At 41.9% G+C, this 21,456-nt stretch overlaps 1 protein-coding gene across 7 annotated transcripts in view; it reads left to right on the top strand.

Annotated features, from left to right (window-relative positions):
- CPVL (carboxypeptidase vitellogenic like) overlaps nucleotides 1-21,456 on the top strand; it is a 100,355-nt gene that overhangs the window by 12,584 nt on the left and 66,315 nt on the right. For all 7 annotated transcript variants that reach the window (XM_048838474.2, XM_048838471.2, XM_048838475.2 and 4 more), the window contains exons 3-8: nucleotides 2,412-2,618; nucleotides 8,646-8,764; nucleotides 13,844-13,958; nucleotides 15,676-15,734; nucleotides 16,329-16,405; nucleotides 18,974-19,040. In XM_048838474.2, the coding sequence (XP_048694431.2) occupies nucleotides 2,429-2,618; nucleotides 8,646-8,764; nucleotides 13,844-13,958; nucleotides 15,676-15,734; nucleotides 16,329-16,405; nucleotides 18,974-19,040 (627 nt within the window). In that variant the 5' untranslated portion in view covers nucleotides 2,412-2,428. The remainder of the gene's footprint in view (nucleotides 1-2,411; nucleotides 2,619-8,645; nucleotides 8,765-13,843; nucleotides 13,959-15,675; nucleotides 15,735-16,328; nucleotides 16,406-18,973; nucleotides 19,041-21,456) is intronic.

Here is a 21,456-nt window from a genome sequence, read left to right on the forward strand (position 1 = left end):
TGCAGTTGTATAACTGTGTTGAGCCCTTCCAGGCTCCTCTTGATCAGTGCCCAGACAGTGTCCAGTTAGCGTTAGCTTGACGACTAAATCCCCTCACATGTAAAATGTCTATCTGGCATTCTCTTTCAAAAACAGAGCTGCATTATCACAGGGGGTCAGCAAGAGCACCGCAACCACTGGAAGTAGCTTGGGTAGGAGGACATGGTACCCTTTGGCACTTCAAAAGTAGACTTGGGCATCCTGAGAGCTTGATGCACGCTGGAAGCTTTCTCGATCACAGGCATTTTTAAATGCTTCTTTTCTGTAGAGTGGAGTGCAGTTAATGTGAAACCAATTGTAAGATATACTACTGACTTTTTGTCCTTGTATAATGGATTTTCAGTAGGATCCATGAACTTTTTTCACATGGGGGAAAATTTGAAGTGTGCTTAAATGTTCTTAAATTCTGAGGACTTCCTGTATGTTACGATTAGTGGGGCCTTTTTATTAGTGTCTGCCTTGCAGGAAGGTCACAAGAACATTGAAGTACATGTACTTAAATATATTATGGTCTTTAAATGAATGACTTAAAATAGTGAAGAAAAACTTGAATTGAAGCAGCTACAAAAATCCAAGCAAAAGCATCAGTTTTCTTCTGCAGTGATTTTCTCTAGGGCTAAAACTGGAAAGAAGGGTAAGAGGAAGCATTCTGAGGTCATTCTGTTCTTAGCAGAGATGTGTGTGACAGTAAAGTTTCATTTGTCGTAAATCTGCAATACAAGAAAATCAATTTAGAGCTAGGGTAAACTTCTTTTGCATTAGAGAGCAGTTCTGTTGCTGCATGATCTCTGAACACAACTGGAATTATCATTGATTTACTTTGGTCTCTTAAGCCTTGTCTATATTTACAGAGGGCCTGTGTAAGGAAGCAGTATCTCTTGCGATTTTAAACTGCTGCTTCTAACATGGCTCCAGCCCCAATGTAGAAGGGGCCCTAAATGTAACAGCTTGTGTAAATATTTATATCTTTACATGTATATTAACTTTTCAGTAAAACTGAGACAGAGGGCTGTAATGTTTGCACTTCCTTATGTTTTGTTTCTTATGTAATGTCTCTTTTTTAATTCCAAGGGATACTCTGTGTGTGGGGGGGGGGCTGTAACCTGTTGTAATTGGGCTCCTGAGGTACACTACATGCTTGTAAGAGAGTTGGTATCTCTACTTAATCTTTTTAGATGTACCACTGCCTTGGTTTCCCCTTTGTATATAACAGCGTGCTGCAAATCTTAGTAACATATAAGATCTTCCTTCTGGGTCTTCAAATACCATTCAAAATGGCCTCCACCCTTTACATAGACTTGAGAAACCCTGCTTTCTCCTAAGTCCTGGGGCCCATCCCTTAATGAGAGAGTTCCAGGCAGCTGGTTCACTGCTCAGCTAAAAGGGTTCACACTATCGCCAGGATGTCTTTGGCTTGCTTACCATTTTCTTGCCCCAGCCCTGTTTGGGCTCACTCTGTTTTATTGGACCCTCGGAGAGCTCATGCAGCTCTTTTTCCTTTTTGGTCACAGGGATTTAGTCCTTGGCCCATCCTCTCTTCAGCTATTTCCCTGGGCTCTGCCATGAGGAAAGTAACCGCTCTACCCCAGGCTTCCGCAGGGAGAGGCTTTCAAGCAGCCCCTGCTTCTCACACAGGCCCTCTCCCAGACTGGGCAACTGGGATTGACTTTTATTGTCTGCTTTCTGTGTTGGTGTTTTGTTCCTTGTTTTTGTGGGTTTTGTACTAACAATCATTGAGGGAGAAACAATATTGAATGCTGCACATAGGACTTGTATGTAGGTTGTTTTTAAAATGCAAAAATCACATTTTTAACTCTGATGTGGGTGTGGGCCTGAGCCAATATCTCAGAGGGAAACCACTCCAAAGTTCAAGATACTAAAGAGCAAGGCTTGTACTCGGTAGTTTGGGCCACTCTCTGGTTTAAGAATAATATTACTGAGGTGGGATCTTGCCTCTTAAGAATATTTGTGAAAGCTTTCCAGGTCCCCTTCAGTAGTGCAAGTTGTCTGCTTTGTGCTTGTAAGACAGCAGCAACTCTACACTTCTGCTTTATTGCTGTGGAAGTGAGAACAACTTAAAGAAGTGAAAAGAACAGGAGTACTTGTGGCACCTTAGAGACTAACCAATTTATTTGAGCATGAGCTTTCGTGAGCTACAGCTCACTTCATCAGATGTTTACCGTGGAAACTGAAGTGAAAGTGCTTTGTTCTGCGTTAGATATTAGATAATGGGTGCCTACAGGATTCCTAATAGTGTGTTAAGATGGCGATAAAACTATGACATGAGTCATGAGAAACCATTAAGCAAAACACAGTGATTGCAGCAGCAAGTTCCTTTTTGTATCTGACTTGTGGTATGCTTTCTTTTCTAGAGGGATTAAATGACCAAATGTGGAAGGCGACTGTTCTGCTGACTTTGCTGAGCCTGAGTGTGACCTTCGAGCTAGGTCGTGCTCATAAACAATGGAGTGCCTTTCGCAGCATGTTTAGAAGGATCAAGTGTTCCACACCATCAAAAGGAGACCCAGGGCACCCACTCTTCCTTACCCCTTATATTGAAAGTGGGAGAACTGAGGAAGGTAAGAAGAAGTTTACAAACTACCTGCCTAGAAAACCTACCTCTTTCTAAACTTTCTGTAGAACCTTACTAACTTGCACCTAATGATTGGGAACAGCTGTCGATTACTGAAGCTTGGAAGCTATAGGGTATGTCTACACAGAGACAAATAGACCTGTTGCTGGCCCAGGTCAGCTGACTTAGGTTCCGGGGCTGAAAAATTGTGCATAGATGTTTGGGCTTGGGTTGGCGCCTGAAATCTCTGAGGATGGAGGGTCCCAGAGCTCAGGATACAGCCTGAACCTGAATTTCTACACAGCAAATTTTAGCCCGGTAGCCCGAGCCCAAGTCAGCTGACCTGCGTGGCTTTTATCCCCATGTAGACATTGAACTGTTCGCTTGGCAAGTGCAGATTTAGCCCTGGTCTACACTAGGACTTTAGGTCGAATTTAGCAGTGTTAAATCGATGTAAACCTGCACCTGTCCACACAATGAAGCCCTTTATTTCGACTTAAAGGGCTCTTAAAATCGATTTCCTTACTCCACCCCTGACAAGTGGATTAGCGCTTAAATCGACGTAGCCGGCTAGAATTTGGGGTACTGTGGACACAATTCGATGGTATTGGCCTCCGGGAGCTATCCCAGAGTGCTCCATTGTGACCGCTCTGGACAGCACTCTCAACTCAGATGCACTGGCCAGGTAGACAGGAAAAGAACCGCGAACTTTTGAATCTCATTTCCTGTTTGGCCAGCGTGGCAAGCTGCAGGTGACCATGCAGAGCTCATCAGCACAGGTGACCATGATGGAGTCCCAGAATCGCAAAAGAGCTCCAGCATGGACCGAACGGGAGGTACGGGATCTGATCGCTGTTTGGGGAGAGGAATCCATGCTATCAGAACTCCGTTCCAGTTTTCGAAATGCCAAAACCTTTGTGAAAATCTCCCAGGGCATGAAGGACAGAGGCCATAACGGGGACCCGAAGCAGTGCCGTGTGAAACTGAAGGAGCTGAGGCAAGCCTACCAGAAAATCAGAGAGGCGAACGGCCGCTCCGGGTCAGAGCCCCAAACATGCCGCTTCTATGATGAGCTGCATGCCATTTTAGGGGGTTCAGCCACCACTACCCTAGCCGTGTTGTTTGACTCCTTCAATGGAGATGGAGGCAATACGGAAGCAGGTTTTGGGGACAAAGAAGATAGCTCACAGCAAGCAAGCGGAGAAACCGGTTTTCCCGACAGCCAGGAACTGTTTGTCACCCTAGACCTGGAGCCAGTACCCCCCGAACCCACCCAAGGCTGCCTCCTGGACCCAGCAGGCGGAGAAGGGACCTCTGGTGAGTGTACCTTTTTAAAATACTATACATGGTTTAAAAGTAAGCATGTGACAGGATTACTTTGCCCTGGCATTTGCGGTTCTCCTAGATGTAGTCCTAAAGCCTTTGCAAAAGGTTTCTGGGGAGGGCAGCCTTATTGCGTCCTTCATGGTAGGACACTTTACCACTCCAGGCCAGTAACACGTACTCGGGAATCATTGTAGAACAAAGCATTGCAGTGTATGTTTGCTGGCATTCAAACAACATCCGTTCTTTATCTCTCTGTGTTATCCTCAGGAGAGTGAGATGTAATTCATGGTCACCTGGTTGAAATAGAGTGCTTTTCTTCAGGGGACAGTCAGAGGAGCCCATTCCTGCTGGGCTGTTTGCCTGTGGCTAAACAGAAATGTTCCCCGCTGTTAGCCACAGGGAGGGGGGAAGGTTGAGGGGGTAGTCACGGGGTGGGAGGAGGCAAAATGCGACCTTGTAATGAAAGCACATGTGCTATGTATGTAATGTTAACAGCAAGGTTTACCCTGAAAGAGTGTAGCCACTGTTTTGTAAAATGTGTCTTTTTAAATACCGCTGTCCCTTTTTTTTTCTCCACCAGCTGCATGTGTTTCAATGATCACAGGATCTTCTCCTTCCCAGAGGCTAGTGAAGCTTAGAAAGAAAAAAAAACGCACTCGCGATGAAATGTTCTCCGAGCTCATGCTGTCCTCCCACACTGACAGAGCACAGACGAATGCGTGGAGGCAAATAATGTCAGAGTGCAGGAAAGCACAAAATGACCGGGAGGAGAGGTGGCGGGCTGAAGACAGGGCTGAAGCTCAAATGTGGCGGCAGCGTGATGAGAGGAGACAGGATTCAATGCTGAGGCTGCTGCAGGACCAAACCAGTATGCTCCAGTGTATGGTTGAGCTGCAGCAAAGGCAGCTCGAGCACAGACTGCCACTGCTGCCCCTCTGTAACCAACCGCCCTCCTCCCCAAGTTCCATAGCCTCCACACCCAGACGCCCAAGAACGCGGTGGGGGGGCCTCCGGCCAACCAGCCACTTCACCACAGAGGATTGCCCCAAAAAAAGAAGGCTGTCATTCAATAAATTTTAAAGTTGTAAACTTTTAAAGTGCTGTGCTTAAAGTGCTGTGTGGCATTTTCCTTCCCTCCTCCACCACCCCTCCTGGGCTACCTTGGTAGTCATCCCCCTATTTGTGTGATGAATGAATAAAGAATGCATGAATGTGAAGCAACAATGACTTTATTGCCTCTGCAAGCGGTGATTGAAGAGGGGAGGGGCGGGTGGTTAGCTTACAGGGAAGTAGAGTGAACCAAGGGGCGGGGGGTTTCATCAAGGAGAAACAAACAGAACTTTCACACCGTAGCCTGGCCAGTCATGAAACTGGTTTTCAAAGCTTCTCTGATGCGTACCGTGCCCTCCTGTGCTTTTCTAACCGTCCTGGTGTCTGGCTGCGCGTAACCAGCAGCCAGGCGATTTGCCTCAACCTCCCACCCCGCCATAAACGTCTCCCCCTTACTCTCACAGATATTGTGGAGCACACAGCAAGCAGTAATAACAGTGGGAATATTGGTTTCGCTGAGGTCTAAGCGAGTCAGTAAACTGCGCCAGCGCGCCTTTAAACGTCCAAATGCACATTCTACCACCATTCTGCACTTGCTCAACCTGTAGTTGAACAGCTCCTGACTACTGTCCAGGCTGCCTGTGTACGGCTTCATGAGCCATGGCATTAAGGGGTAGGCTGGGTCCCCAAGGATACATATAGGCATTTCAACATCCCCAACAGTTATTTTCTGGTCTGGGAATAAAGTCCCTTCCTGCAGCTTTTGAAACAGACCAGAGTTCCTAAAGATGCGAGCATCATGCACCTTTCCCAGCCATCCCACGTTGATGTTGGTGAAACATCCCTTGTGATCCACCAGAGCTTGCAGCACTATCGAAAAGTACCCCTTGCGGTTTATGTACTCGGCGGCTTGGTGCTCCGGTGCCAAGATAGGGATATGGGTTCCGTCTATAGCCCCACCACAGTTAGGGAATCCCATTGCAGCAAAGCCATCCACTATGACCTGCACATTTCCCAGGGTCACTACCCTTGATATCAGCAGATCTTTGATTGCGTGGGCTACTTGCATCACAGCAGCCCCCACAGTAGATTTGCCCACTCCAAATTGATTCCCAACTGACCGGTAGCTGTCTGGCGTTGCAAGCTTCCACAGGGCTATCGCCACTCGCTTCTCAACTGTGAGGGCTGCTCTCATCTTGGTATTCATGCGCCTCAGGGCAGGGGAAAGCAAGTCACAAAGTTCCATGAAAGTGCCCTTACGCATGCGAAAGTTTCGCAGCCACTGGGAATCGTCCCAGACCTGCAACACTATGCGGTCCCACCAGTCTGTGCTTGTTTCCCGAGCCCAGAATCGGCGTTCCACAGCATGAACCTGCCCCATTAGCACCATGATGCATGCATTGTCAGGGCCCATGCTTTCAGAGAAATCTGTGTCCATGTCCTGATCACTCACGTGACCGCGCTGACATTGCCTCCTCGCCCGGTATCGCTTTGCCAGGTTCTGGTGCTGCATATACTGCTGGATAATGCGTGTGGTGTTTAATGTGCTCCTAATTGCCAAAGTGAGCTGAGCGGCCTCCATGCTTGCCTTGGTATGGCGTCCGCACAGAAAAAAGGCGTGGAACGATTGTCTGCCATTGCTCTGACGGAGGGAGGGGCGACTGACGACACGGCTTACAGCGTTGGCTTCAGGGAGCTAAAATCAACAAAGGGGGTGCATGTACATCAAGGAGTATTTCAGGCAGGACTTCACGGAGGGTTCCAATAAGAAATGGTGCACCTAAGTTATTGTTCTTATTGGAAGAAGGAGGTTAGCCTGGCCTCTGATTGATACATGGCTAGATTTACCTCGCTGCACCTTCTCTGTGAGTGACTGCAGTGTGACCTAGAGGAATGAGTCCCCTAGACAGGGGAGGAGGCAAATGAGTACAAAACAAATCTGGTCTATTTCTTGTTTTGACCCACTCCATCTATCTTTTACATCTTTGGCTGGCAGCAGACGGTGCAGAAGGACTGCATGCCATCCACATCTCATGGCTGCTCGGCAGAAGATGGTACAGTACGACTGCTAGCAGTCCGTATCGCCTGCCTGCTCACCATAAGACGGTTCAATAGGACTGACTGCAGGCAGGACTAAAGAGAATGACCTGGTCAAGTCACTCCAAATTTAGTCCCTGCGCCCATGTCTGCCCAGGCGCTCCCAGCCGACGTGGCCAGGAGCACCTCGGACATGACGATGACGGCTACCAGTTGTACTGTACCGTCTGCTGCCACAAGGCAAGGGGTTGCTGCTATTGTGTAGCAATGCCGTACCGCGTCTGCCAGCACCCAGGAGACATAGGGTGACGGTTACCTGAGCGGGCTCCATGCTTGCAGTGGTATGGCGTCTGCACAGGTAACTCAGGAAAAAAGGCGCGAAATGATTGTCTGCCCTTGCTTTCACGGAGGGAGGGAGGGAACGGGGGCCTGACGATATGTACCCAGAACCACCCGCGACAATGTTTTAGCCCCATCAGGCATTGGGATCTCAACCCAGAATTCCAATGGGCAGCGGAGACTGCGGGAACTGTGGGATAGCTACCCACAGTGCAACGCTCCGGAAGTCGACTCTAGCCTCGGTACTGTGGAAGCGCTCCGCCGAGTTAATGCACTTAATGCACTTAGAGCATTTTCTGTGGGGACACACACACTCGAATATATAAAACCGATTTCTAAAAAACCGACTTCTGTAAATTCGACCTTATTCCGTAGTGTAGACATACCCTTAGTTAGCTGTGATGCTACATAAAATACTACTAAACATAATGTAAAATAGTCTTTTAAAAGTAATGAGGTATTAGAAACTTGAGGCCTAACTATAGCCCTCTGCTGTGGAAGTGCCTTGAGAAGTACGGAGATAGAAGAATAAGAATTTTGATGAGTAAAATCTCACTAGTTAATGCGCAATCTCATTTTAACACCTCTAAAATTGTTCACTTAGATTGGTACAAACGTGACAAATGACATGGATGTAGGAGGTGACTAAGCTGGTTCAGATGTTGCATCTCATACAAGAAAAGTTGCATCCGAGAGAGGGCCTGATTGATGAGAGAAACTCCATTGCTTTTCTTGTATCTGTTTTACTCGTTGATTTTTAGTAAGGGGATTAGTGTTCTTCCTCTTCCCCTGATCGTTGTACATGTGTGTTTGTAGTAAATGTAGAATTGAGATATATGTAAATTCTAAATTGAGGCTTATCTCTAGACCTGGCACACAGAATCTGAATCATCCCAGCCTTTGGAAAGTTTCAGTTTGGAACTTTGCATCTTAGAATCCCGCTAATATCCTTAACGCTGAGGGAAAGGGAGGCATTTCTGTATTCAGGCTGTGGAAATTTTGAGAACCAGAAGTGCTCTTGGATGTTGTCTCCCATTCACAATTGAGGTCTTCAGAGAGATGAATTCCCATTCCAGATCCCGTGGAGAAAGGGTAGGCTCCAGGAGGTATGGCTTCTTGAGGGGTGGTATTTGCTATGGGAGGGGAGTGGATAGTGGGCTGTTCTTTTCTGGTCAGTAAGGGATCTGTATGTCCTTGGGTTTATTCCTTGTAATGACAGACATGTTAACCTGAATACCATTCTCTTTATTAATGCTTGTTTGAATCTTTTTGGTCTCTCTAGGAAGGCAGTTAAGTTTGGTTGGCCCTTTCCAAGGAGTAAATGTGAAGAGTTACTCTGGCTATCTCACAGTGAACAAGACTCACAACAGCAATCTCTTCTTCTGGTTCTTCCCTGCTGAGGTAAACGTACTACAGAGATGAAATACTCCTGTGCCATTTAAACAACAAAACAGCCCTCTCCCCCCATACTTATGGCATTGCTTAGTGTATTTACAACAGAAAGCTGACATTACAGGATAGCAGTACTTTACCTTGAAAGCTAGGCATAACACAAGCCAAACATGAACTTCTATTTAATAAGGGTGAACATTTATTTAATGGTAGCCAGACAACACAATAAATTCCTCTTGAAATGATTGCTTGTACTTTACCTCCTTCTTTTCCTCCACCCACAGCATTCTAGTTGGCTGCAGGTTGGCTTGAAATGGTTGTAGACTGACTTGAAGTCCAAAATTGATCCCAGATCTGTGTGTGTGTGGTATCTATCAAACTTGTGCAAACTTGCTGTAATGTAGGGAAGCTGCGTCTAGAGGGGGTTTCGTAATCAAAGCAACTTTATAGAAACAGGCAACAGATTGAAGTGAGGTTGAAATGGTTATCACTTTTGTTATTGCTAATTAATTTTTTGTATCTTTACCCACACTGTGCTATTCTCTTCCTTGTCCTTGATCTCACTAGCCTTCTTGTTTGTGACCTTCTGCCTCTTCCTTCTTATGTCTCCTGTATAGATTGGACTTTTGTCAATCTGTTCCTTAGCTGAGAATTATTCCAAGCTCTAATTATGCCCATTTCATCATGTATAGGATAGAAAGCTTGTCATTGTAACTTTGTTCTCTTAAAAATAAATCTTGGATGACCTTTTTTTTTTTATGGGGAAAATAACTTTCTAATCTTGGCCTTCAGTATTAACTATTAGATTGCAGGGGGATTCATCTAATATTCTGAAATTACTAGAGAATATAGGGGAAGCTGTATTGAAATATAGTATTGAACCTTAGAAAGCTGATATTTTCCAAACTGTTAGCAAAATGAATCCCTTGAGAGGATGGATGATGTGTGCAATCTCCAACAGGTGTATATGGTTTATTTACTAACCCCCCCCAACCTAAAATCAACTAGCCCAGCTTTATATTATTTTTTTGCTCTGAGAGGATACTGATGTGTTGTACCAGCTTGTATGATGGAGTTTTAATTTTTAAATTATGCCCGTATCTAAAGGGGGAAGTGGCATTGAGACATGGCAAGGCGATGTCACCAAGATTAGTTCCGTATCTCAGAGCATGGACTTGTGATAGTTAATAGTGATTGTATGGATTTGACTGACTTCAGAAAGTTTGCTTATCCAGACTTTTGTCACTGTTGAAAAGAAGTTAGTGTCTACAACTACTTAGTCTTCTATTTTAGATAGCTATTTATTTGTCTACAAAAACAACAAGGAGTCTGGTGGCACCTTAAAGACGAACAGATTTATTTGGGCATAAGCTTTCATGGGTTAAAAAAACACTTCTTCAGATGCAAATCTTTACATTTATTTGTCTAATCACTGGGCTCCATGCATTGATGTAACTGACTACTCTGACTCTTGCATACTATGTTTGGCCTTGTGCATTTTGGCTGTTTTGCTGTAGCTTCCCTTGTTGTGCTACAAAGCTGGGTGTTCACAAAATAATATCTAGCTGTTTTGACTTTTTCAGGTGGCTGATGAGACATCTGGTCTCTTTCTCAAGAACTTATGTAAATAAAACTTACTTATAGAGTTATACTCCTTAGGTTCAGGTTTGCCAAGTAGTGTATGTGAGGATCTTTCCTGGCCCCGAGAAAGCATTGTTAAGAGGGTGAAGTATCGGAGGATTGTCCTGTTGAAACAAGGAAAACATTCTGCTACAGGGGATGTGGAAGAACTGAAGAAAAAATTCACAGAATAGTTGACTTCACTAAAGTTAGGAAAAGTGGTATCTAAATGCTTTGCCTTACATATTTACGAACTTTGCTTTTCAGGGTGTAACCTGTTCTCTTCCCATCCCCAAATTCAAAATATTCAGCAAACTATTCTTCCTTTAGCATTTCCCTTTCTCTTATCTTTCTCCACCCTTTACTTAATTTCATTTCTTGCTGTGCCAACCAATAGTCCCTGTTCTGTTGTTGGACCTCACTGAGACTTAAACACCTGCCAGTTTTCCTCACCCCTTGGGTATTTAGTAAGCAATTAAATGGGCCAGTTATGCCAACACCTCTAAAATGCCTAATATCCCACCGTGAAAGAGTAATATATGAAGTGTGGAAAGAATGTTATGTCTCAAAATTACTAAACCATCATTCAAGTCTTGTAAGGCTTCTCACTACCTCCAAGAGAAACCTCTTTCCTAAAGAGGTAACCTAGAACATGGCTGGAAAAAGCTGAAAAGTTTATGCTTGGATCAGCAGCTAGTAGCATGAGGGGTATTTGGTCTAAAGCAAGCCAATTAATCTTAAATTGGCAAATTTTGCTTTCTGGTTTGTTTCTTTGTTTGTTTTTTGGACATATGATGCTTCAAAAGGATGTTGGGGGAGGTGCAAAGAGACTCTGGAATAGAATGGGCTGCACCTCCTGTGAAAGAATGTTCCAGCATCTATTGTTGCACAATCAACACCCACCCAGTGGGTGAAATCCTGACCCAGTTGGAGTTAATGGGAGTTTTGACATGGTCTTTAGTGGGACCAAGATTTTGCCCCAAGTCTTCAGGGAAACTGGCTTTTCCCAGACTAATTTTCTGATTTTAGAGGCACTGTCCATTTATACAAACCAGGGGCCAAATCCTCAGATGATGTAAATTTGAAATGCTCCACTGACTGAAATGGCATGAAGACAATTTATAGCTGCTGAGGATTGGGCCTGGATGTCTATAAAATGGGGCCTTAAGAAGCTCTGAAAAGAGTTACCAGAAAGAGAGTTCTGTATAGTACAAGAAAAATGGCTTGTAGGTCATCAGCAGGCCCCTGTCAGGATGGATTTCAGAAAACAGTACAAATAATAAAATCTCAGAAATGTGAAGTTAAATGGAGATAAAGTTGAGGCCATCAGGGCGACAAGTCCCATTGCATCATGGTTTTTTAAGCCTTATTAATAAGAGTTAACTTCTGAATATCTTGGGGAAAGAGAACTTTGCTCTTTGAATAACAATAGACAACTGCTAAGAAGGATGCGCTCTAACAATATTAACTTGTAAAATGGCTTTAAAATCCACTAATCCTGGGTGCTGTTGTGACACCCCACTGTTTCTACATTGAATACTCTTGTTAAATAACCTGCCATGTTCCCGATCCTCCTATTTGGATAGCATTATTTATACAGAATTGACTTGAGAAGGAGCCTCTAACAGAGGGTTGCTACTTAAAACTGGAGAAACCAGTCAATGGTTCTTTATATCTGTTACTCAAAAGAAGCATTTTAGTGCTGCAGAGTGAAAGAAAAATGTACTAAGTAGGTTTTTTTTAAACCATCTAGAGTTAAACTTCTTAAACTTTTTTTGCTTTCAGCAAATTAAAAAAATGGCCTGTAGGGGGCACCAGAAGAATTCAGTGAACAGCTGCCACAGAAGTCCAACTGAATATATACTCATTAATATCATCAGTAGCGGTCCTTAAATGATGTTTCTTCTGTTGGTAGAAGACACTTTATTAAAAGAGATTAGTGTATTTGGCACTTCATAGTGTGTTTCTAGGTTCTTCTGGCCTTCTTGATAAAGAAATGGTAGATTTAGGCACTTTTGAATATTTTTTGCCCTGGGTCCCATTTTCCAAAGAGGCACCTTTGAAGTCAGTGCCACTTAGGCTCCTAGGTTTGTCACTTTTGAAAATGGGTCTTAGACACTTTTGAAAATTTTGTTCTTAATGCTGGAGTTCTGGTGAAATCAAGAAAACTTTTTCAGAAATCCTATTCCTATTAAATTGCGATGGTCTGCTGTAAAACATCATGACCTTATGATACCTTCTGTTTTGAAAGTTTTTGCCTAAAGGGGGAAAAAAATTTAAAACCCTGGTGAAAATAGCTTAAACGTTTCCCTGCAGTACTGTGAGCCCAAATATTCTGCTAGTGTGAATAAAATGAAATCCGCTAGGAAAAGTTAAGTGAAACTAACAATGAGCATTTTTCAGTTCTCATCACCTGCTCCTCTGTGCCATACTATTGACTATTCTTTTCTTATTGTCATCTTGTGCTCCCCTTGTCTTGATCTGTTGTCTTGCACTTGGATATTAAGCCCTTTGAGGCAGGGACTGACTTTTTGTTGTGTTTGTACATAGGGGCCCTGATCAATGAATAGAGCCACTAGGTAGGATTGCAGTGCAAATCATGAATAATGATAACTACTCTTAATTCTCTCCCCCCCAACTCCATGTTTTTCTGCAACCCACTATGTCCTGGCTACTTATCAAGTCTCCATTTCTTCCACCTGCTCCCAAGATAAGTCCCAATCATTCTTTACTTCTTGAATGGCAGGCTTTGAAACCTGCCTCTTCCTGTTCACCATTTCTGAAGCTTGCCCATTGACTGTTGGTAGAGGCTGTCTGGCTCTCCCTAGCAGTAGCTATTTTGGGGGCAAACATCCCCTATAGAAAAATCATCCATACAAGAATGAAACATCCGAGAGATCTGTAAGACACTCGGGGTATATCAATATTGCAAGCTGAGAGGTATGATTCCCAGCCCGGGTAGACAGACTCGTGCTAGCTTAGCTGTAGCTAGCCTGCTAAAAATAGCATTGTGGACACTGTGGCATTGATGGTGGCTTGCACTAGCCACCTGAGTCGTGCTTGCCCAACACCTTGGATTTGAGCTCAGGTGGCTAGCCCAAGATGCCACCAGTGCTATTACATCCACACTACTCTATTTTCAATTTGCTAGCATGAGCTGAGTTAGTGCAAGTCTGTCTACATGTATGGGGAATCACATCTTCCCAGCTGCAGCATAGACAGACCCTTAATGATTCGGAAAGGCTAAAACCAATTCTTGTCACTGAGGGTAACGAATAATGTGTATTTCTTTTCACACAGGACAAGTCTACACTACTGCACTGCACAGGTGCAGCTGCACCAATGTGGTGCGTCTGGTGAAGATGAATTATGCTGACGGGAGAGCACTAAGTTACATTGACTTAAGCGGTAATGTAGACCAGCCCCTCATGTAATGGTGTCTATTTCTCTTGTCTCTTCTTTAAACAGGTGCAGCCAGAGAATGCCCCAGTCCTTCTTTGGCTCCAGGGTGGACCAGGAGGAACATCAATGTTTGGGCTTTTTGTTGAACATGGACCATATGTTGTCGACAAGAATCTCAGATGTAAGTGTTACTTGTGTTCTGTGAATTCTGGAGAGACTTTTTTTTTTCTATTACTTAGGCTTGGTCTACGCCTAAAACTTAAATTGGTATAGCTGTCTGGTCAAGGGTGTGAAAAAACTACAACCCTGACTGACACAGCTATGCTAACAAACCGCCCAGTGTAGATGCAGCTCTGCTAACAGAAGAATGCTTCTGTTAATATAACTATCATCATTTGGGGAGGTGGTGTTCCAACACTGGTGGAACAAACTACTTCTGTTGGTGTATACTGTGTCTACACTAGGGGGCTTTGCCAGCATAGGCTCTGTTGCGTAGACATAGCCTTTGCTTTACACCTTGCAGTGAAGAGTTTTAACATACTTAAATGGAATTATTTTATCTTTTCTGTATGCTGATTGCTGTGCATGTGTGACCCAGAGCAATTTTTAATTTTGTCCTTTTGAGGTAATTTGAAAACTATTCGGTTTATCTTCTGATACTGTTCGTTTTGTACATATTTGGGAATGTATTTTATTTCAACACAGAAAGCTAAGTAAAGCTTTAAGAAAGTTTTAAGAATATAATTTTTAAAAACGTATAACTTTCTGGTCATCTTGCTCCCAAAATAAGCCTTCTCTTTTCATTCAGCGTGGAAATAACCATTGTTTTGTGAAAAGTGTGGGAAGTAGAACTGAACTTTTTTCTTTCTTTCTTTCTTTTTTTTTTAAAGGAAAGGGCTTAGATTTTAGCATGCAACATAAAGAGTTGCATTGAGCTTAACTCCTAAACATACAAAAGTAATGGGAGTTATGCAATTGTCTTTCTTTGGAAGGATGAGGGTAGAAAATGGTTAAATCTCAAAAATGCTGGTTCAGATAGACCCTGATCAAGCAACGTACGTGCATGATCCTGTTGAAGCTAATGGAGCTAAGTGTGTATTTTGCTGGATCAGGGACAGAAAATGCAGAAGACCTGTATGCTTTGGAAATCTGATTGAATCTTACTAGATCAGACTTGTAACATGATTTGACTGGATTAAGAACATCCCTTCTTGAAGTACTTCCTTGATTCTCCCAGATAGGCAGAAGCATATGAAACTGTTTAAAAAAAATTGGTTTACTTTAACTCCCTAAAAATTGGAATGTCCTGCTTTTATTATTAGGCTTTGCCATACAGGAGATTTGTAGCATGGCAGAGTGATATATTTTTGCCTCACAATAGGTTGTCAGAATTTTTTAACATGAACAAAACCATGTATTTTTCTTTAGCCTCATTCTCGGAAACAACTGAACCAGTTTTGTCTGAAACTTTAGACTGATTTTTAAAAAAAAAATCGATCTTTTCTGTCATCAGCCAAGGCAGACACAGGGCATGAAAATTTCATCCAGAATGGTTATTCTGGCAAAGTTATAAGCAACTGAAAACATGGACTTATAATGGGGAAGTGTCAGGCAACCTTAATAATAGGTGGTGCTACCAGCCCCATCTATAATATGGAATGTACCGGCAAAATACAATAGCTTGTTTAGTTTTTTCACAGCCATATTAGTATCAAGTATTATGGCTGTTTCCAACCTGTGCCATTGAAATAGTTATAGGAACATGTTTATCTTTATCTGGGATGGAGATAAATGGTGAGAACTTTGTATTGCTATTTGCTAGTCCTTTTCACAGCATAACTCCTTGATTATATAGCTTAAGTGTTGATGGCTAACAGCAATGCCTTTTCTATTAATAGTGTTTAAACGGAAGTTTCCTTGGACATCTAAATTTTCCATGCTTTACATTGACAATCCAGTAAGTACAAAATATGAAAGTGTGTGTGTTAGGTGTATTGTCTATATTGTAAAGTTAACTATGTATACTTTTAAAATGGTGCCTTGATAATTCTCCTTTCAGGGTCCATTCTTAAACCGTTTTCGTGGTAATCAATTCTTTAGACATGTAGAAGAAGAGAGACAGAACTACATGTGACAAATGCTAGTTGCATCACTTTGTGTGCAACTGGAAGACTCTCTTCGTTCTACAGTGTGACTGGGTGTAGTATAGACTGATTTACAAATTACTAACAATGTGCACTTAAAAGCAATTTTGCTTTTTATAAAAGGATCAAGGATATATTCCACTCTTCTCTTACTTGCCAAGAAGAAAGTTTGGGTTTATTTTGCACCATTGGGTGAGATTACTATCTCAGAAAAGAGCATAGAATGTGCAAAAATAAAGTTTCTTACCTTTTAAATGCCCTAATTAGTTTTAACCTAATTTACAGTTTTTTAATTGAGAGAAACCATATACTTTACAGAATCTTGGTTTGCCACATGGCAAAAAAAGCGTTAAGGAGCTAGAAGCAATTTTGTTCTCAAATCCCATGATTTTTCATTTCATTATCAGGTTGGGACTGGCTTTAGTTTTACTGATGATACGGGATATGCAGTAAACCAAGATGATGTAGGAAGAGATTTATACAGGTAAATTGTGCCACCTTACTCCATTTCTTTCTTTGTGTTCATGCCTGTTCATCTTTATGTCCCCAAAGCTAGCACTGCTGACATCTTGTGGCCAGCTTCTAAAATCATTTTAATGAGCATTTACAGATAAGAATTGTTTTCTTCCTTTTTATTTCAAGGAATTTTTACATGACATTAGGATCATATGTAGTGGATACACTTATAGTTCATTCTAGTTCTAGAGAGATTCCAAATTTGAGCATATATGGGGAATATTGCTGCATTCAGTAACCTCTCTAGGGCAGGAATGAACTTTAAGTTCACTCAATGATTTGTTTCAGTAACCAGTATATTTAACAAAACAAAATTTTAAAAAAAGCACTTAAGGAGAAATTAGTGGAGGGGGAGGGATGGGGACTCAAAAAGATGAGGGAAAAATTGCCAGCCTGAGTATGCTTCTGTACCTTGTCCTGATCCCTGTAACGCCTAGATGTAGGAAGTAGGGGCCATAACAGAATTTCTTGAGCTTTATTTGTTCTTCATGTCTTGCTCCATTCCTTTGCGCCCTATACTCTTTATAGCCACTTTTGGTTAAATGTTTCCTTGATTTCTGCTCGTGCTCTTTAAAATGGCCTCCCCACCCCCCTTCTTCAAATTGCTGGTTTCCAAATGTCTGTCTTAAAAAATTCCTCTTGCTAGGCAGCCTCTTGTCCTTGTTGTTCCCAGTCCTTCATCAGTAAACTGTTGCCAGAGGTTCCTCAGCCAATACACATTGCTAAAGAGAGCAAAGTAAATCAAGATTTAGACTGTGATCTCGCACTGAGAGCTGTAGAGGGGAACCTCAGTGGGGTTCCATGAAATCGTGGGGTTCTGCTTGCATGGGTTTTGGTGCTGGAACAGGGCTGGAGAATCTTAATAATTTATTCAGAATGGGTGGCCTGCCCCTGTAGAGAAGGACCTATTGCTGAGAGGTTTTTGTGTGTTTGTTTTTATGTCCTACATAGAGTAAAAATGTAATCCTACCCTTCCACTGGTCCTTTTGCAGAACAGAATCTTTAGAAGGGTGGAAGACTACACCGAATACCTTGTATTAGGAATAGTTGCTTTACCACAAAATCTGGTGAGGGATGCATGTCTCTCTCTATTCCTAAGCATTAGAATTTGATCCTAGAGGGTGCTGAGCACAGAAGCACACACTTTGCTGTTCCAGGCTGAAGTGCTCTGCTGAGTTGGGCCAGAGTGCGTAGCACCTGGCTTGATGAAGCTGCAGCTTTTTCTTTTCCTCTGAAGTGCCAAGTACCTTTTTGTTTGTGTTACTCCCATAGTAAATATTTTACTTGTTTAACTGGCAGACATCTTTGCTTTAATATGGAATTCAAGAAGTAATTTCATACATTTTGGAACTGTCTTTTGTTGTTAGCTTTTTCTCTAGGACTTTGTTACAAATTCCAGCTGACCTTCTATGTGGCTATTTACTGCAGGCATGAGACACATCTCCTTTTGCATGACATGTATAAAGAGAGGCTGATTCAAAGCGTCCATTGTTTATAGCTATTTTTTAGTTCTTTTAGCTTCAGGCTTTCCAAGCTGAAGAACAGCTAATCAAAGGGTAGTGCAGAAAACTGATTTCAGCTGTCCCTTTATAGGTTTCACATTTTTCATGCATCCCACCCTCTTTCCTGCAATTCAGAGGCGAGGGGAAGGAAGGAAGGTCTAAAATCTTCATCAGAAATTTGGGTCTAGTTACAGGAAATTGAGCAGTAGTGGTCAATTTTTTTAGCCGCCTATGAAACTTCAACCCTCTCATTTTTTTATTTATTTATTTGTTGTTGGTGGTTGCCTACTGTGTTAGCAACTTTACTCACTCTTATAATCTTAGTAATGGACCCTTGTACCTTCAAAGTGTTGGGAGCCCAGTTATGATCACAGTGGTGTCTGTAGGTTATTCTGTGGCACCACTTCAGAGGGAAGACCGCACCCTTCTTAGCTTGGGCATAAGTCAAAGGCAGTTGCAGTTTCCTCTTTCTGCCTTCTTTGAAAGGACTGCTTTGTTTCCTTTGACAGTGCGGTTTATAGCTTCCATGGTTTGTAGACCTAGCTTCATCAGTTGAAACTGTCAAAATGAAGTTCCACTGAGATTGAAGTAAGAAAACTAAAGTTAGTTAAACTTTAATGCATGGGTGGACATTATGCAAACTTCTCTCAAATGATTCAGGAATTTCTAAATATCATGGTGTTTCAAAAACTTTTACTCTCTAAGGGTCGATTTAAAAATGACCTGTGATCTCTAAATCTGCTGCATTTTCCAGAAAATCTGTGAACACTGGAGCAGAAGATTACTCAGTCCAGAACTATATATTTGACATGCTCATTAAATGAAGAGTAGGTTTAAAAACAAAAAAACCCATAGACCCTAGTGATATGAGTTTTCTAATGGAGAGAGTATTAATCCTAACAAACATATCCTATAAAACTCCATATGGGATTCTGCTGTGTATTTGGAGTAAATCTACTTTAAAATGATGTTGCTTAATTGGGGTGAGGTTAATTTCCATGTAATCCTGATTTATACTTTTATTTATATTTCAGTGCACTCATCCAGTTTTTCCAGCTATTTCCAGACTATCAGAAAAATGACTTCTATGTTACAGGAGAAGTGAGTTCAGATAACTTTTTTATTTTACTTTCAAGAAAACTGTCTATCTTCATAATTATTTGTGAACATGAAGAATAAATCTTCATTGCCCTTACTCTGACAGGAGAGTACTTAGAGGCCAGTGAGCAGAATGATGGGCGGGGGAAAAGAAAACATTGACTCTTCTCAGGAGAGGAGTGAAGTGGAGCAATCACTTTTTCTCATGTAAAGCTTGTAGTCTTTCTTAGCAGACTATAAGCTTTTTGAAATATACTGTAATTCTTTAGGTATACCAATATCTGTTTCTTACCTTTTATACTGGCATATTTCACTCTTAAATATACACTTTTCACTTTCTGTCCTTACTGCTTCAGGATGATCAAATAGTAACTTTAAAAAGATGTGTATATTTCTCCTTTATGTATATCCAGGGAACAGTAGGCACGTATATCCTTTTCTTAATTTTATATCTCCCTTTCCAGACACTGTTCTGAAAAACAGTCTGTTAATGGGATCTTTCTCTTGGAAGTATATGGAAACAAGTCATCAGCTAATTTCCCAAAACATACTGTAGCTAACTTTTGGATGGAAAAGCTTTGGTTTATTGTTTCCATACACACTGCATTTATACTAGTAAGATTAAGGTCCTGCAAGGATCTGATCTTTCTAACTGCAGCGCTTTCCTATGACTTATTTTTGCTTTAACACCATGAAAAATTAATGGCAAACTTTTGCACACCTTCAGTTTCGTAACAGTAGTTTCCCATTTTTGCAGCAGGAACTTTTAATTTCTCCAATGAGACAAATTTCAGTCTTGAATGGAAGCATCTAGTGAACTTTATTTTCAGATGATGCTTTTTGGCAATCTAATCTACAATTTTAAAATGCAGAAAAAACAACTTTGAAAATGACATGGGAGGGGTCCATGTTTAATTTCCCTTAAGGACTTCATAATAGATTTACTCAGTCAACAAATAAAAATATGGCTTTCATAACTTTCAGCCCTGCATACTACACAAGGGAGCTAAAAGCCCTGCTTGCTTTCTTTGGTTTGTGCATAACCAACAGAAACAGTAATTGGTATGTAGCTAACAATTCAGATGCGTGAGCCAGAAAGCTTGAGCATAAGCTCACTCTCTCCTAGATGTCTGAGCTCTGCAGTGCCCACTAGAAGTAAATAATAAAAACTTATTTAATCAGAGAGGTGTAGAATGAAGTCCTATCCTGTGTCCCTATGCACTTCAATCTGGCACCATTATGTGCCAGCTGAGTTGTCCAAAGTGCAGTCAGAGAACCAAATATGGCCTCTGGCTTTCTTTGTCCTGTAACTTCAAAATCAGGCAAAAACTGATCATCGGCAGGTTTTGTTGCTGTGGAACTCAGAGGCATTTCTATCGGTCTGTTAACAAAGACGCAAGTCCTGACCAATATTGTGTGTTTATTTGATGGCATGAACTCTACAGATCAGGCATGACACCTGATGAGTTGCCAGTGCACCACTCGCTGTGTAAAGTTTATTTGCCCTTGGGCTATGTTAAACAAACCTTATTTATTATTAATAATTTTTATAACTGCCTAAAACTTAAGAAATAGGTCAAGAAATTAAAATATGTCCATGACTAGTTCAGCTCCTAAGAGAGACTGTGTGTGCAGAACAGGTTTTTTTCTTTGGGGTTATAACTATTTTTATCTGTTAAACTAAAAAGTTTGTAGGCTTTTTTTCCTCTCAAAAACCTTTGTCCGTTTGATATATGACCCATGAAGATACATGTACCAGAACTTTAATTAGTGCATGCCTCTAAGCTGTATGACTAGGATTGAATAAATGTCTGTCTTCCTAGTCTTTTCCTCCACCCTGACTTTTCGAGCACACCAGATGGCTTTAATGTCACTAAAGAGAGAGAAGTGTCTGATAACACAGGGCTCAAAAGTAAAACCTACTTAAAAAGAGTTCCATCTGCATTTAATTAATCTGCAGGAATCATTATTTTTAAATGTTCTTGTGAATCACTGCCTCTCCATGGCAAAGATTCCCAGAAGCACTGTGCAGTGGAGTTGAAAATGTGAAATATAGTGAAAGCCTACTGCATATCAAAAGAGCACCTGCATACAATTCACAGTGACTGAAATTAAGGGAGGGGAGTGGTTTGCTCTAAGAGAAAGGGCAAGGGTGCTTAGGGCTGTGGCATGCAGCAGGAAAGGGTCTAAACATTTTGTATATTGTTACACATCTTTTCAGTTTTGCAAGTATGTCCTGCCTCAAGGCTCAAACACAAATGAAGCAGGAGTCTCTTAGCCAAAATGGAGACTAAATGTATAAGAAAGGCAAAAGCCTGGCTCGTCTCATCCAGGTTCCAGAATGGAAGAGAACCAACTCTATCATCCTTTCTTCCTTACTTTAGTGAGTTTAGCTCCAGCTATTTCCCAGCAGAGCCTT

Source organism: Caretta caretta, chromosome 2 (genome assembly GCF_965140235.1).
Source record: "Caretta caretta isolate rCarCar2 chromosome 2, rCarCar1.hap1, whole genome shotgun sequence".
Classification (NCBI taxonomy): domain Eukaryota; kingdom Metazoa; phylum Chordata; order Testudines; family Cheloniidae; genus Caretta; species Caretta caretta.